Source organism: Perca flavescens, chromosome 7 (assembly GCF_004354835.1).
Source record: "Perca flavescens isolate YP-PL-M2 chromosome 7, PFLA_1.0, whole genome shotgun sequence".
Taxonomy (NCBI): domain Eukaryota; kingdom Metazoa; phylum Chordata; class Actinopteri; order Perciformes; family Percidae; genus Perca; species Perca flavescens.
Window position 1 is genome coordinate 15,712,716 of NC_041337.1, and position 15,024 is coordinate 15,727,739.

The following is a 15,024-nucleotide window of genomic DNA, read 5'->3' on the forward strand; positions in this document are numbered from 1 at the left end:
AAGTAAGCCACACGTAAGAGTGATGAGAGGATCAGAGTGAACGCGTCCGAGAGGGAAAAACACGTTTGAGTTGCATCAGTTGATAGCTAATTAAAATGTGCATGTGTGCTCGAGATAAGTGGCTGAAATGCATGAAAAACAGTTTAGTGCTTTGCCTAAGCTTCCAACTCGGATTTCAAGCAGAGATGTGGCAGGGTGATTATGACAGTTGTTTATGATTAATAACTGTGTTGTCACAAGTCAGGGACATGCAGTAGTACAATACACAATTCTGGTGAGGTGTTAGGACCTGATGACACTGCCCCAGAGCAAGGGGATGGAGACAACAGGTGACCCTCTCATTTTCACAGCTCTCCACCTTTGCCTCCAGATACTATAAATCAAATCAGTGTTTCTCTATCTGTGAAATGTCCTCTGATAATATGTTACTGAATGTGTCATCAGGATATGTGGCTTTGAAGGAGGTAGTCTGTGTGTGTGTGTGTGTGCGCCCATTCTGTATGACTTTAGGCTGCATGAGTCAGTCTCTCTGTGTTCAAGCATATAACTGACTCACATCGTCAGGCAGAAGGAGGACATTGAGGAGGAGATTTGAGAGGTGAATTTCAGAGAATAACTACCATCACGTTATCTCCTGTTTTTATCTCAATGGAATCGCTATTGTGTATTGTATTACTATGACATACAAGCACACATTAGCCAATGAGGCCAAGCCTGATAAAACAATAATATTCAGAGGGTCAATTTGCATTCAATATCCAAATTACCAGTTCTGTTTCAAACATGTTTTGCACTTAAACTGGCAAACGTACTTTACTGCCTCCTGGGAGTCACTGGGAGTGACTGCAAGGGCAAAAAATGACATATTATAAAACACAGCCAGCCTCTGATTCATGGCTTGCATTTTACTGTCTTCTCTTTGTATAGTTTTGACATTGAAATTACCAAGCAGTAACTTCTATGAGCATAGCCCTTTAAATCACTGGTTCCAAATTTGGTTGTTGAGATCCCCTCCAGGGGAATGCAAAACAAGTCTGATGGGATCGGCACATGGTTAACAGGATAGAAAATCTTAAATTTTACTTTCTTCTTGGCATTTTCCTAGTGAAATACTTGATAACAGTACCTCTTCAGACTTGAGATAAAACCAAAAGAGGAAAACCAGAAGAGGAGAGAATCATCCTTTGGATGAACTGGTGAAAATCTATAGAAATATTGGAGGTCTTCACAGGTTCACTCGCTCTTAGAACTCATGATCTGACCTGGGCTCTGAGTCCAAATTATTCTTAATTATACTCTAATCAGGTCACTTAGGGTCTTGTTTTACTGCCACGGCTCTCTAGTCTAATGCGTGAGTGGACCTGAATGGATCAGAGCGTACTCCGTGTCAGCTCTGATCACGTGGCACATCATAATCACTGCAGGAACAAATATCTAGGATTATATTTATTTATATATATATATATATATATATATATATATATATATATATATATAGGATAAAGATTTATGCTATTAAATATAAATTCTGTTTTTTTTAATATCAAACTGGTTAGAAAATCATTATATTCTCTATATCCATCTACTAGTTTCAATGTTTTACATAATTTACTATCTAACTGGGACATTTTGGGACCGATTGGAGAGGATTGCTGTGGACAAAGTACACACTGGTAAGTATAACTCATGTTACTGTATTGTGTGAACAGTTAACTTCATTTAATATTGTATGTGAAATTTTACTTTGTGAGGTGCAAATGTTCCACCAAAACAAGTTTCTTCCAGATACTATTTTGCAGAGCCACCGTCCGGAGCTTAGCACCACCCAAGACGATTGTGATTGGTTTAAAGAAATACAAACAACCCACAGCGTTTTTTTCTCCTATCCCAGAATGTATGTGCGCAGTAGACAGTCGCAATGCAAGACTACTGTCAGTATAACTGTTCTATTCTAAATCTAAATCAAGTGAAAGACACAGAGACAATCCATGAATCAGAGGCTGGCAGGGTTGTATTTTTTAAATGTGGCATGCTTTGTCCTGGCTTGTCTTTACTCTGTGACTCTCAGCAGGCAGTAAAGTACTTCTCAAAAACCTTCTCCAATCCAATTTTTCACCTCTCGCCTGGGTAAAGTCATTATGCTCTGGTGCCTGCCTGGTCCTTATGTAACTAATGGTGCCAATCTCAGCATGTGTGATGGGGGGTATGTGTGTGTATGTGTGTGGCTTTCATTGGGTGCATGAAGGGTTGGATAGATAGATAGCCTTTGGTGGTGCCTGGTCTAGTAGAGCTGAGACAGGGATTAAGAGGTAGGGTTCCTTCATAAGCCACTTTCTTCTTCACTGTTTGAAATATGGTCTGCACAGTGAAACACACAGCAGCTGGTCTCTGTACTTCACTAAGTACCGCTTGTTTTAGGTAGCGGTGCTAAACAGACACTGAGTAAAGTGCTCATTGCAGCTCTGTTTTTTTTGCAAAGTGGCCATTGAGAGCCTATATTTCAAAGAGCTCTTTATTTAAGATGCAATATGTTAAACTTCTAGCGCTCTTAGTGTTAATAACATGCTAATCTCTCAATGCTATTGGGAACACACAACACACAAATCTGTCCCACTGAAAGTAACATGATGAAAGCCAGTGCTTTGAACTGAGTCTCCCTCCGGGCACTGTCAAACTACTTTAAACTTTTCAGTTTTATGTTGTAATGTTCTCTCCGTTACTGTTGCTCACTTTAAGATTAAGCTATACTCAACTTCTTGGCTGGACTAGGCCACAATCATTTTCTGTTTACTTCAATACTGGTGAGGGCAGGCGAGTTTAGTTCATTTGAGCTTTCAGTTGAATGAAGCTCTCCCTTCTCTGTATACAGTCCATGGTCAGACCTAATGAGAGTTGCCCTGTCTGGTCTCCCAGCTGGCCGTGTTAGTGGTTAAAGTTATCCCACTCTAAGAAACTCTTCACCTCCTTTCTGTCTCTGTATCTGTTACCTGGTTTCCTCAGCCCACATCTAATCTCCCTTGCTTTTTTACATTTACTTTCTTATCTTTCAAAAATGTTCTTCCACTCTTTTAGGTGTGCATTACATGTGATTTCCCTCAGATAAGAGTAAAGCTACAATACAGACAATTCAATGCTTAAATTACTTAAAAACTGTCATTAAGGGTTGCTTTCACCGTGGTCATCATGGGCCTAAGCCTGGGTGCTTCGCAAACTAGGTTTCACAATTTCACAAGAAATTATGCACATGCATCATTGGCTGTCTGGATTAGTTTTATACTGCAATGTGTAAAGATTACATATTTTTAAATCTGCAAGAGAAAGAAAACAAGTTGAATTTACTTCACTGCATTGCTAAAAAAAGGACAGGCCTTTTTCACAGAAAATATATTTTGACATGACACTGAAGAAAGACACAGGTGTAAATTATTACATTGCCGATAGTTGAATTATATTTAGCCGCTTCGGTTTCAGGGCACTTGTAAAGTGCATGTTGGTTCACTGTCAGTTTACTGGGACACTTAAATAGAACAGAGCCATCGGTAATGTTATTAGTAACCTGTGCTTTTCCTCCTACGACAAGTCAAAATGTCTCCTGTGAAAAAAAAAGGTCTAATGAGTGCCAAAATACTTGAGAGGCAAACAAAAACAGTATCTGGGATCGGGACACCGCAGCAGAAAGCAGCTTTATAATTTTATTCAGTACATTACGGCATCTAGCCGTACACAGTCGTAGGATACATTTCATTTTAAATTAAAATAAGAGATTATATGAAATTTAAATAATCCCCTTGATACAATTAAATATTTACATGTGTCCGTATGTATTAAGTAATTATGACTCGTCAGCGCCTATTACCCGTATAAACAGTGTTGATTAGAGGATGAAGCTCAGAGGATAATGACTACATTGTGTAATAGAGCATTCCATGAATTCCGACAAAGGAAACATTAAGTCGTGTTTCCATGTTAGTCGTAGCTAATCTTTTGCTAGAAGAAACATAACAGTTCTTAACCTGTCCCAAGTCTAAACTGCTTTCATGCTCACTTATTTCATGCTGTTATTGACGCTCTCAATAACAGCAGCCTGCACAAAACTGACTAGACAGCATTTTAAGGATTTTAGCAGAAAAATCAACAAGCTGACTTGATGAAGGTCATTGAAATGTGACCCAAATTCGTACACCGTGACAGCAAACACCCTTCCTCACATGGCTGGTATCTCTTGTAAAACGCTTATCTCACTCAGTCTGTCTTGCCGCCCTTTATCTCTCTTCCTCCACTTTGCCGTCAGCCAACATTTCTTTTAAGATTATCTGCAAAAGGTGGCAGCAATGTTTGGATTATTAGAGGCTAATTTAGATTTTGCTGCATCAACTTGAAGAGGAATGCAGCAGCACTGGCTGTTATGATTTCAGCCTCAACCTGAGGGATTAATGTCACTCGTGAGGTTTTGTCTTCTTTTCTTGTAGCTCCAAAGTCCTTGTTTGTTGTGTGGGTGTCATATGGAAAATTAGGGATGAGACAGCAAACTGCATCACACACAGATACTTTGATTTCTCAGAGAAGATGACGGAGGAAAAGCAGGAAAAGAATACAGCCATGAATAAATCCCAAACACACTAACAATAGACAGGATGGAAGGGAAAGTGACGAAATGAGAGCAGCTTAAACCAGCCAATCTTCTCTCTCCTTCTGCCTCCCCATGTCCTAGATCTAACAAAAACTGTTTAGGTTTCGCCCCAATTAACAAGTAGGCAATTTAGCTGCGACAGAGGAAATTCTCATCAGGATTACGCAGTCAAGAACGGCAAACAGCTGTCAGCAGTTTGTACCCTCCGGCTCTACTTTCCATAATGGAGTCAGTAATGTTGCTCTTTTCATCATAATACCATCACTCTTAATCTTTCATCCACCAGTAGAGGAAGTTACGCTGTGTGCATCCCTGCTGTCCGACCATGTAATCACACAACACAATTAGAGCAAAAAACATCCGTGAAGTTATCAACCACTTGTAAAACAAGGACTAAATGGCAAAAAAACAGTGGGGGTATTTGAGTTAGATGAATATGCTTTGCAGCCATTCAACTGAATGTGATCTGTCAAGATAGTCATTCCAGCTGTGGTGCTCCCAAAGCAATTTATTTGATGCCACACTATAACAAATGACAGTGCTGAAACAGTTGGAATGGAAAGACAGAAATGGGCTTGCAAATAGTTGTAGTTTTATCTCCATTATAGCTCAATATTGCAGTGTCATTGATGTGGAACACACACAGGCACACTCACACAAGCCTCTGCATGGATGGTAAATGCGCACACTCTCACATTTGCCAGCCCAAGGTTTTCACTATAACCACATAATTAATGGTCTGTTAAATTGAAGACATTAAAATGGTGAACAGTTGTAAAAAGGGCCACCAGGGACAAAGATGAGATGGTTTTTCCGAGTACACATATTATTATTAACTAACATGCACGCAGCAAGGGCAGTGACTCCCAACTCTCGGGAAGGTCGAGAAACAACTAGAAAGTCACCACCTCTTCTCAATTAGCATAAAACCTGGCTGCTTTAGTCCGTTTTGAAAAAGCAAAGTCATTCAAAAGTATAAAATAAGCACATTCTAGATAAAGTTAGTCCCAAGTGAACCACTCAGCTGTATCTGATCTGGTTGCTATGTTGCATTTTGGGTGGGTCGTTTTTTGTGGTGAGGTTAAAGGATATGTAAGGAGAGCTATCTTTAGAGTGACAGTTGTCCTGAGAGCAAGATGTGTATGGCCCCTTGTGTTGTATTCCCCCCACACCCCCACCACCACCCAGAGGTGTTTTATAGCACTCGTCTCTCTCCTCAGCACGCTATCTCAGATTTGCATCCAACATTCCCATGTCTCTGTTTGACAGGTTGGTTTTTATCTCCTGCGGGCTCTTCAACATTTTATTGTATACGTAAAGGTTTCCGTGGTAACAGTGCACAGGAAAGGAGGGAGGGAGATGGAGATTAAAAACGAAAGAGGGGGGGAAAAGGAAAGCTAAACATAGAGATCTCAGGTCTGCAGGGTCATGCACATAATTGGCCCAGAGTGAGAGGTCGAGCCACCACCCATCCCCCCCCTCCCCCCTTTTCTCTCTCTATTTCTCTCCACCTTTCTATCTGCATCTCCCCTAAATCTCCAGTGGCTCTGCCCCTACTGATAAATCAGCTGGTAATCAATAATTCAAACATTTTCCCAGCAGGGGGAGAAAATGAGAAAGAAGATGTTGGGGAGGGGGGGATAAAAGATAAAGGGAAAGGGAGATAAGACAAAGCCTTGTTGTGTTTTAACAAAGGATACACGTTAGGGGCGGAGCGTGAACATTCATTTTACATTCAAGCAATGCCTCTCATCTCTGAGTACCCAGGCTGCATTAGGCTCTCAGGTGAGACGATGACACAGTGGAGGGCGCTCCAAATTCTGAGCTGTGAATTTGAATTTATTATGCAGTCACCTTGCCTTCGTGACCTACAACACACAAACACATTCTCTTAAAACACTGTAGGCTGTTGTTTAATCAACTTGTTTTTGATGGGGCCGCTACTTGTGGCGAAGGAAGACCTGTCAGGATCCACTCTTCTGTGGATGAGGGCTGCTCAGGCATAGCAATCAACACAGTCTAGGTCAAGACCACAATCAGCCCTGAACACCAGGGGTCCATTTGACAGCACAAGCACAGCACTCACACACTGTACTTAATTATGTCGACCTGCGTGACCTGCCAAAATGAAAAGAATAAGGGCCCAGAGACAATGTAAGACAGGGTTAAGACCTTCATTTCTGAAATCACACAAACTACTGAAGCTTCTGTGGCCCACGGTCACATACTGCCCTCCATTTCCCACTTCTGCAATGTCTCTAGTAAGGAAACAAATACGCCACCACATGAACCCTCCTTTAAAAAGGACCCAGAAATTAAAACATGTACTTTCTTTAAATATTAGTTGATTTTATGTATTGACCTAAAAGATCTGAGTCTTAAAAGTCAGGGAGTCCTTTTTCATAGTGTTTGACTGGCTTTTCCTGTTGTCTGAACTGCAGTTTTTAATCATCAGTGGTCATGTAGTTCTAACTGTCTGAACAGCAACTTGTATTGAATTAATCTAATTGGGTCCGAAAGACAAGTAACAGGATTTTTATTAATGGCTGTGTCCTTCCAAATTCTAAGCTGCTGAACCATTTAAGCCAGCAGACTTTAGCAGGCTTGCCAACATGATGCACACTGCCAAGACGGCGCCTTGAGGACCTGAAGATATATTCTTATTATTCGTTATATTCCATTCTAGGAAAAAAGTTGGCTCATATCTATTCAACGTGGATTTCATTGCTTTGTTTATCTTCATGTCCTTAACTTAGACTAGAGTGTGGATTTATTTACTTGCATTTACTGTAGTAAATGTAGGCTTTGGTGATGCTAGCCAAGCTTCTCTTAGTAATGTTAGTAAAGATGGAGGTTGTATACGTCAAACCAACAGTTTTACCCCTAAATTCTACAAAATAATGTAATTGTTATCTCAAATTTGATTATATTTGAAATATTTAAACTGTAATGACCTGTTTGAATTAAACACAACAGTCTATAAGCGTGACAGACTGATTGAAGTAGGTTTCCATGTGCTCTAGCAGAGAATTTCTTAAAATTCACTATCAGCTTGACCTACTGCATGTCCTATTGACCTATCAGTAAATTAAGCTAATAAAAAAATGGAAGAGGCCACTAGCGAGCAAAGCCGTGCTGATCGTAAAATCACAACACCATAGCATCTAAGAGCAGTGTGAAGAAGTATTTGGGGTTGTGTTGTGCAGTGCATTACACTACATATATGGGTTTTGCTCAAATTAATTCAAACAAATAAAATTACATGTTCAAATTTGTTAAAACTTGACTTTTTGAAAAAGTGACAGCCCTGATAAGAAAATGTTTTTTTTGTTGTTTTTTTTTACAAATGTCATTAGTTGCTTTGATTGTTCATGCATTGTTTTTCCAGGAAGGCTTATGAGGCTTCTTTAGGCTCAAACTTGGCTTCACAGTGTTGATCAATGCTCGCTGGGTTCCAGATAATGGACTATGAGTCGCCTCAGGCTTAGTGGTGTAGATTACAAACCACATCTGACATATTCAGTCATCAGTGTGTATGTATAACCCATATGTTGTAATGATAATGGTCTTCAAAAAATACTAAGCACATACTGGTACAGCTCCATTTTAATCTACTAGTCAAAAATAAATTAACTAAGAAGCCAACAAATAAATTGCTGCTGGCATCTGTTGGCATTCGGTGAATACACCTAGTTTATGGGGAGCCCATCACCGTACAGCAAGGTGTGTTTAACACACACAGACATCACATTTTGTATCTGCGCGGATAATTCAGATAAGGATGCTATCTTATTCTGCCGCCATCTGTGCAAGCCAAAGAAAATAGTAAGAAAAAAAAAGGTGTTTCACAGTCCGGAAAAGGCCTAATGAGAACCAAATAGCAGGCCCAGAGAGGCAAAGACGAGGGTAAAGAAACAGAGAGACAAAAGAGCTGTGGCCATTCACTCAATTCCCGCTGGCCTATCTCCTCCATCAACCTGGCAGTGCCAAGGTAATACAGTTCATTATCATTGATCACACTAGACTCCACGCTCACACAGACACGCTAAAGAAGTTACACACATACGCTCAACAAAACACCCACCAAAAGAGACACCCTAAACAGATGTCTGCAGCATCTGTAACTGATCAAATTGAAATCGTCTTGCTCTTGCCAAGAACAGCTTTCATATTTCACTAGTTATCAGGTTTTGATATATCACTTCTCCTGGGAAGACAGAACAGGGTTATACAGTAGCAGTAACTCTCAGACTGCTGGCCTGATAGCATACAATGTTTTATGGCCATGCAATTTGCCCCAGCTGCTGTAATTATTCTTAAATTACAGCTGTGTGATGCATTAATATCAAAGCTATGGGCCAAGACCTTGTGTATGTGTGTGTCTGTGTAGATTGGTGAGGTGGGAGAGACAGTACGTTGATAGACATCCAGCATCTCTACTGTTGATGATATCAGTCTAGTGTCTTTAGAGAAGTGGGCGTGGCTAGCTGATGGCCAGGGTCAGACTGACACATGACATGTGGACACTGATTTAACCCAGTACCACAGGTGTGTGGGACCAATTCATTGAGGGATTCATTCAGGGAAAAAAAAAAAAAGGAGAAGATGGAGGCTTCAAGCGGCAAGACACATGAGAGCTGCCAACTACACGCTGAAAGAAAGACACTATTTAAAAGACTGTTTTGTTTTCCCCACAACACAACTTTTTGTAAATACAACTTTTAAAACCTGGACTACGGAGAGCAGGTGCCGACGGAGGACGATCGAAAGCCCGCCAGGAGCGGAGGTTGCTCCCGACGGCGTTGTCATCGAAGCCAGCAGCCATCTTTTGACTGCGAACTGAGACATCGTCTGGGTGAGTCAGTTAACACAGCACAACCTCAAGTAGGAAACACATACACTCATCCAGCCCTGCTCAGGTCTCATTCTCACGTTAAATGCAAACATGCAGGGAGAGGAGACAATATATTTAATGTTAAGAGCTAGGTTAGCCTTTAGTAGCTGTGTTCCTTTGTTCTACGAGCCCAGGTTAGCTTAGCCATGTAACATTAGACCCACAGAATATTCAACAGGAAATTTGAACGTTAGTGCTTCCATAAAGCAAATTAGTTAATAAAAGGCAGAGGGAATAAAACTGCCTAAATCTTTTGTAATTGGTGGGAGATGACGTGATGCCTGCCAGGGGATAATGTCATGCCTTTTAGAGATAACACTCTTCAAGAGGAGGCGCTCTGCTTCTCCGCTAAAACTTTCTTGAAAGCACTTTGGTTGAACTCGGTCTTCTCCTCTGAAGCCTTTACTACAAAGATGGTATATTCTCCAGCTATGTCATCAAAAGAGTAGAGGAAAAGTGGGAAGTGTGATGCAAGATATTACACATACATGCTCACATAGCACTTATGGGTAGTCTGATTTAGTTTTTAACGGTGAGGATGAGGTAAAACTTGCGGATCTCTGCTGCCTCTGTACTATGGATCACTTCACTAAAAGCACTACATAGAATATAGGTACAAACGAAGCCATTCACTCTGACAACATGAACACTTTTTTCTTCTCATTGCTTGTGATCAAAGAAAAAGCTCTTTCCTTCATTTCTCTCCTCTTGTCAAAAATGACAAAGCTGCACTTCTTCCCATCATACAAAGGATGTAATCTTTACCCAACACTAGAGCTACTAACCTACAGTATAACTCACAGGTCAGAATGAGCAGCTGTGTCTGTGTGCGAAGAGGCATGCATGAAATAGTGTCTGTGTCTCTGTGAGGTTGTATCCGTCAGTGCTGCAAGTGCAGTTATGGCCAGACATTTTCAGGGTCAATGTTCAGTTCTGAAGTCATTACCCTTGTTCAGTGTGATTGTGATTGTGTGATTGTGTGAGTGTGTGTGTGTGTGTGTGTGTATATGCGTGTCCCCGTCTGCCCTTTTTCCGCAAAACCACCATGACCAACAACGAGGCCTGCTTCATCAATCACACACTGTCCACGGTGCCGCATTAACTATCAGCTCCACTCAGAACAACGTCCCTCCTCATGGCCAGTCACTGACAATCACAATATGTCTGGACCGGTCCCGGTAACTGACCAATCCAAATGCTTCCATGCCAGGTCGGCTTTAGGTCAACACTTCAAACAACCAACCCGTTGAGACAAAAAACGGGCTTGCCTGTGTCTCGGAGTATAAACAAATCATTACACAGACAGGGCTTCCTGCCAACGTTCCTGCCATTCTCTGGGGCTGATAGGGGTTCTGACAACAATCCAGCCCTACTGTCTGGACTAGTTAGGCTGCCGAGGGAAGAGGGAACAGAGGCGTTTCGATCAATACAGGCTCATTATCTGTTGCCTTCTGTCCCAGAGAGATGAGTCCCACCGCTCGGTCTGTTGATGAGGAAAGCGCACCACAATTCAATTAGGGGATGGCCGAGATGCCAAAAGAGGTTTGATCAAAGCACTATGCCTGGCTAATTAGCACACACACAGCGGTTCACAAGGGCTATTTTTACATCTAAGGAGCAGAGTATGTTGTTTTGTTAATGGTAGTTTTACCCTGTAATGGACTGGGAATAACCTGGCTCATTGTCAATGCATAGGTTTCAGCCAGGGGAGAGTGGGAGCCCCTTGTGCTGCTCCACACACATGCACACATGTATATTAATGACACACGCACACATATGCACATATGCGCACATAAACACACACGGCTACAACCTGACGGCCTTTCCAAAAGGTCACACAGGGTTTACTGCAACCCCTCTTTGCGGGTTAACCTCATCAGAATCGTGTAAGTGAGTGTGTGTTTCTGCAGACAGGAAGTGTCAGTTCCTCCAGAAATAGTGTCAGGGGAAAATAAAGCTGTACCCAGGAGTCTTCAGGGACTTTTTAGGCAGCCCGCTGACAGCTTTATAAAACCTCTTAACAAATGGTCGACATCCTCCTCTCTAATGAGGCAAAGAGGTCCGAAGTCTGGGAAGGGAAAACAGGTGTGTACCTCTCAAAGTGAGTTCATAGCCCTCAGTGTTTGTGTGTCAGAGAGGGAGGAGTGGTTTTAATAAGGGATCAATACCAAAGCCATATGGATACAAGCAGACTTTCTACCTATTGTCCAAGTTCCCTATTCCTCATTATTTAATGAATTTAGAGCTGAAACCTGTCAGGTGCACAGGCACAAATACACAACAGCACTCCATCAATTTGGAACATAAAGCGAGAAAAGGGCAGCAGGATACTAGAGCCGAAGGTGGGTAAGAAGTCATTCTTTTTTTTTTTTAAAACAGTTATGGCTGATACCAACTGCCACGTCCATCTCTTCCCATCAAATGCTTTCCTTTTGTTATGTGTTCCATTTTTTCGAATTCACTCGCGCGCACGATACAATATATCAGAACCCTCCCATCTGACTCTTAGTCTGGAGAATATTCGGTTGCTCCCTTAGCTGTAAAAAGCGAGATTTACTTGGGGGGGCTCATGTTGTGAGCAAGCTCAGTTTTAATACCACCATAAATAACATTGTCACACCCTGTCAAGTAAACTCTACTCCGGGATAGTGGCAAAGGCAAGCTGGCCTGTGTGTCAGTGGGAAAGCATCATCTGAGACTGCACGGCTACCATCAGTAAAATGTCACGGCCCACACTTCACTGATCAGAAACTGAAAAGCTTTGTGGATCACCACTCTCCAACATACAGTTGGTTTGAGTTCTTGATGAACAAATTATTTCGATCTCAAGATCAAAGAAGATATTTATGGATTAGCAGACATCTTAAATATTTGACATCAGGAGGTGGCAACACTCTGGATGTTAATCTGAAATACAGACACAGGCTTTGAGTTTATGCCTCACACAGAACTACATGATGGTGACTTCAGGTAAGAGTCTGTATTTGAGTATATAAGGTCACCATATAATATTCAAACGAGCAAATCCATACATTAGTTGATGCACTATCATCATGCATCCCACAGTATTGTTCACCCCTTTACTGCTGCCCATCACCGTGCCACTACCTCAAGGCTGTTAGTGCTGAGAAGAGCTGGCTTCCTAAAACCAAAAGCACCATATGTTTTCTGTCACAACAGTGAATTTTCTCAAGATCAAGTAAATAAAGAAACATCTATCTATCTATCTATCTATCTACCCAGCGTGATGCTTTCAATACAAACCAGATTTCAGCAAAAGCGATGGGTGTGTAAGAGAAAATATGAAAACGTGGAGACTTGTCTGGTAGCCTACTTTACGGTCAGCTCCAGAACTTTTAGGATGTAGCATACTGACATTTCTAAAACATGTCCTGTTAATCAGTTGTTCGCATACATGTGATAGGCTATTACTGCCCACTTAAAAGAGAGATCCCATTCCATCCATCATAAAGTATCATCCTAAAGAACATTACAGTAACACTGTAGCTATCTAAGTAAACACTTGTAAAACAAGTAGAGAAGTGTGGGTCAACTCACCAACTGTAAAGTGCAAATAAAGATAAGAGTGCATCGTCCGCTGCAGCAGCCCATTGTGTCAGCGGTGAAGACGTGACTCTGATCCGGGGAGAAAAGGACTTGGAAACGGGTCGAAGGAGCTCTCAATGTGCCGACCAGACTCAGTCCTGATCCAAGCACCGGCGTCCCATTCTCCTCTTCTGCTCCGTGTGTCTACTTTGCTGAGCCAACCCCCCGCGGCAGGATCGCCCTGGCTGCTCCGGCTCTGTTTGTTTGCCTCCGCTCCTGCCGGCCCGGTCGCACTTGAGGTGACTGGCTGGGTGGGTGGTTGCGAGCCGGTGTGTATGGAGGGGGAGGGAGGGGGAGGGAGAGGGGAGGGAGGTGGCGGTGTTGGGGTAGTCAACCGTGGGTTGGGATGTGGCTCACCGAGGGCGTCAACTGGTTTCCGGACGCTGTCTGTGGTTGTGTCACGAGAGACAACGCGCGCTTGTTAATTTCAAATGTCTGAACAGAGGCAATCAATTTATTGTCATGGCGACCGAATACATTTCTGTTAAAGCAACATTTAAAAGGCTTAAATAATAGCGATTCGAATCACAAATAAAACGCTAACGACAATTCCTGGCATTCATTTGTGGGGAAACGTTAAAGGTTCCTAGGCCCTACTAGTGTTTGTCAACAACTCAACATTTAATTTTTAGTTTTAATGACTTTCGTGTGTGAAGGCGCGTGCTGAGAAGGGACACTGGATTTAATATACAGTCTATGGGTTACATGAGCTGCTATTAATGCTGCTGCTGCTGCTGCTGCGGATGGAGGACAGGCGCCATCTTGTGACTACATGATGAGATGCACTCCTGACAAGTTTTAAACATTTTTTAAAAAAATGTAAAAAGCAGGGTCATTATTCAAAATGGAAGCCAGTTTTTTTTTTTGTGATTTTCGAGACACGTCTTTTAGACTCCGTTTGAACTCATTCAAATTCTTACAGCCCCCTCATTATCTTGGGCACTATTGTAAGATACCTTTAATCTCAGTGCACTTTCTGGTGAAATTATTAATTTTACTATTTTTAATAAATAAGTTTATTTGGCTACACACAGCATCAGCCCCTCCTCTCCAAATCATTGGCTCTGCCTTTCTCCACACATGCCCTTTGTTCCAATCTCAATTTGCCTAGCCATTGCTCGGTATGATTTATAATTAAAAAAAAGATCTTAAAATCAACTCTCTCACCCTCCTCCTCCTCTCTCGGAGTACAGGTCCCACCTCTCTCTCTCTCTCTCTCTCTCTCTCTCTCTCTCTCTCTCTCTCTCTCTCTCTCTCTCACACACACACACCAGCTTGATGAATCTTTTATACTCGTCTACGGGCTGAGTGAGGGAACACTTCACATCTCATTTCATCACACACTTCTTCGCTTTGCTCCTTTAAAGTAGCGCTCCATCTCCCTCCCTGCTCCGCACCGCCCTCCCCACCTGGTCCAGCCGGGGCCCAGTAGCTCCTCCCCCCCAGCGCCAAAAATAACCTCAGGGTATTTATGGAAGCTGGCGAGCAAGCACGAATTGGTTGTTTTTTTTATCGGTGGAGAAAAAAGGCTGTTCTTTCATCATGAGAACTCACAACCTGCAAAAAATAAGCATCGCGATCAATTTGAAGTAGCATCACCACCCCATCTGTTTTCTCTGATGATGATGTTTGCCTGTGCTCCAGCCTCCAATACTTTTATTCTAGTCATATTTTCTAGATGTAGACATTCTTAGGCATTCTTAGACATCCTTAGGCATTCTTAGGCACATAGGCTAGGCCTACTAGTTTGCTCAGGTGTGTGCTCAAGGTTCATCTGAACCAACAACAAGTCAAGACAAAGAGCTTGTACATCAACAAAGATGACGAAGGCAATGTAATACAGTTAAAACCTCTGGAAAAATCAATGTGGACCTTGATTTAGGATTGGTTTTAT

At 42.0% G+C, this 15,024-nt stretch overlaps 1 protein-coding gene across 1 annotated transcript in view; it reads right to left on the reverse strand.

Moving 5' to 3' along the window:
* nkain4 (sodium/potassium transporting ATPase interacting 4) overlaps positions 1-14,322 on the reverse strand; it is a 48,202-nt gene extending 33,880 nt beyond the window's left edge. The window contains exons 1-2 of the mRNA XM_028583810.1: positions 14,298-14,322; positions 13,083-13,517 (exon numbers count right to left, since the gene is read on the reverse strand). Of these exons, the coding sequence (XP_028439611.1) occupies positions 13,083-13,136 (54 nt within the window). The 5' untranslated portion in view covers positions 13,137-13,517; positions 14,298-14,322. The remainder of the gene's footprint in view (positions 1-13,082; positions 13,518-14,297) is intronic.
* Positions 14,323-15,024: the final 702 nt, after the last annotated feature.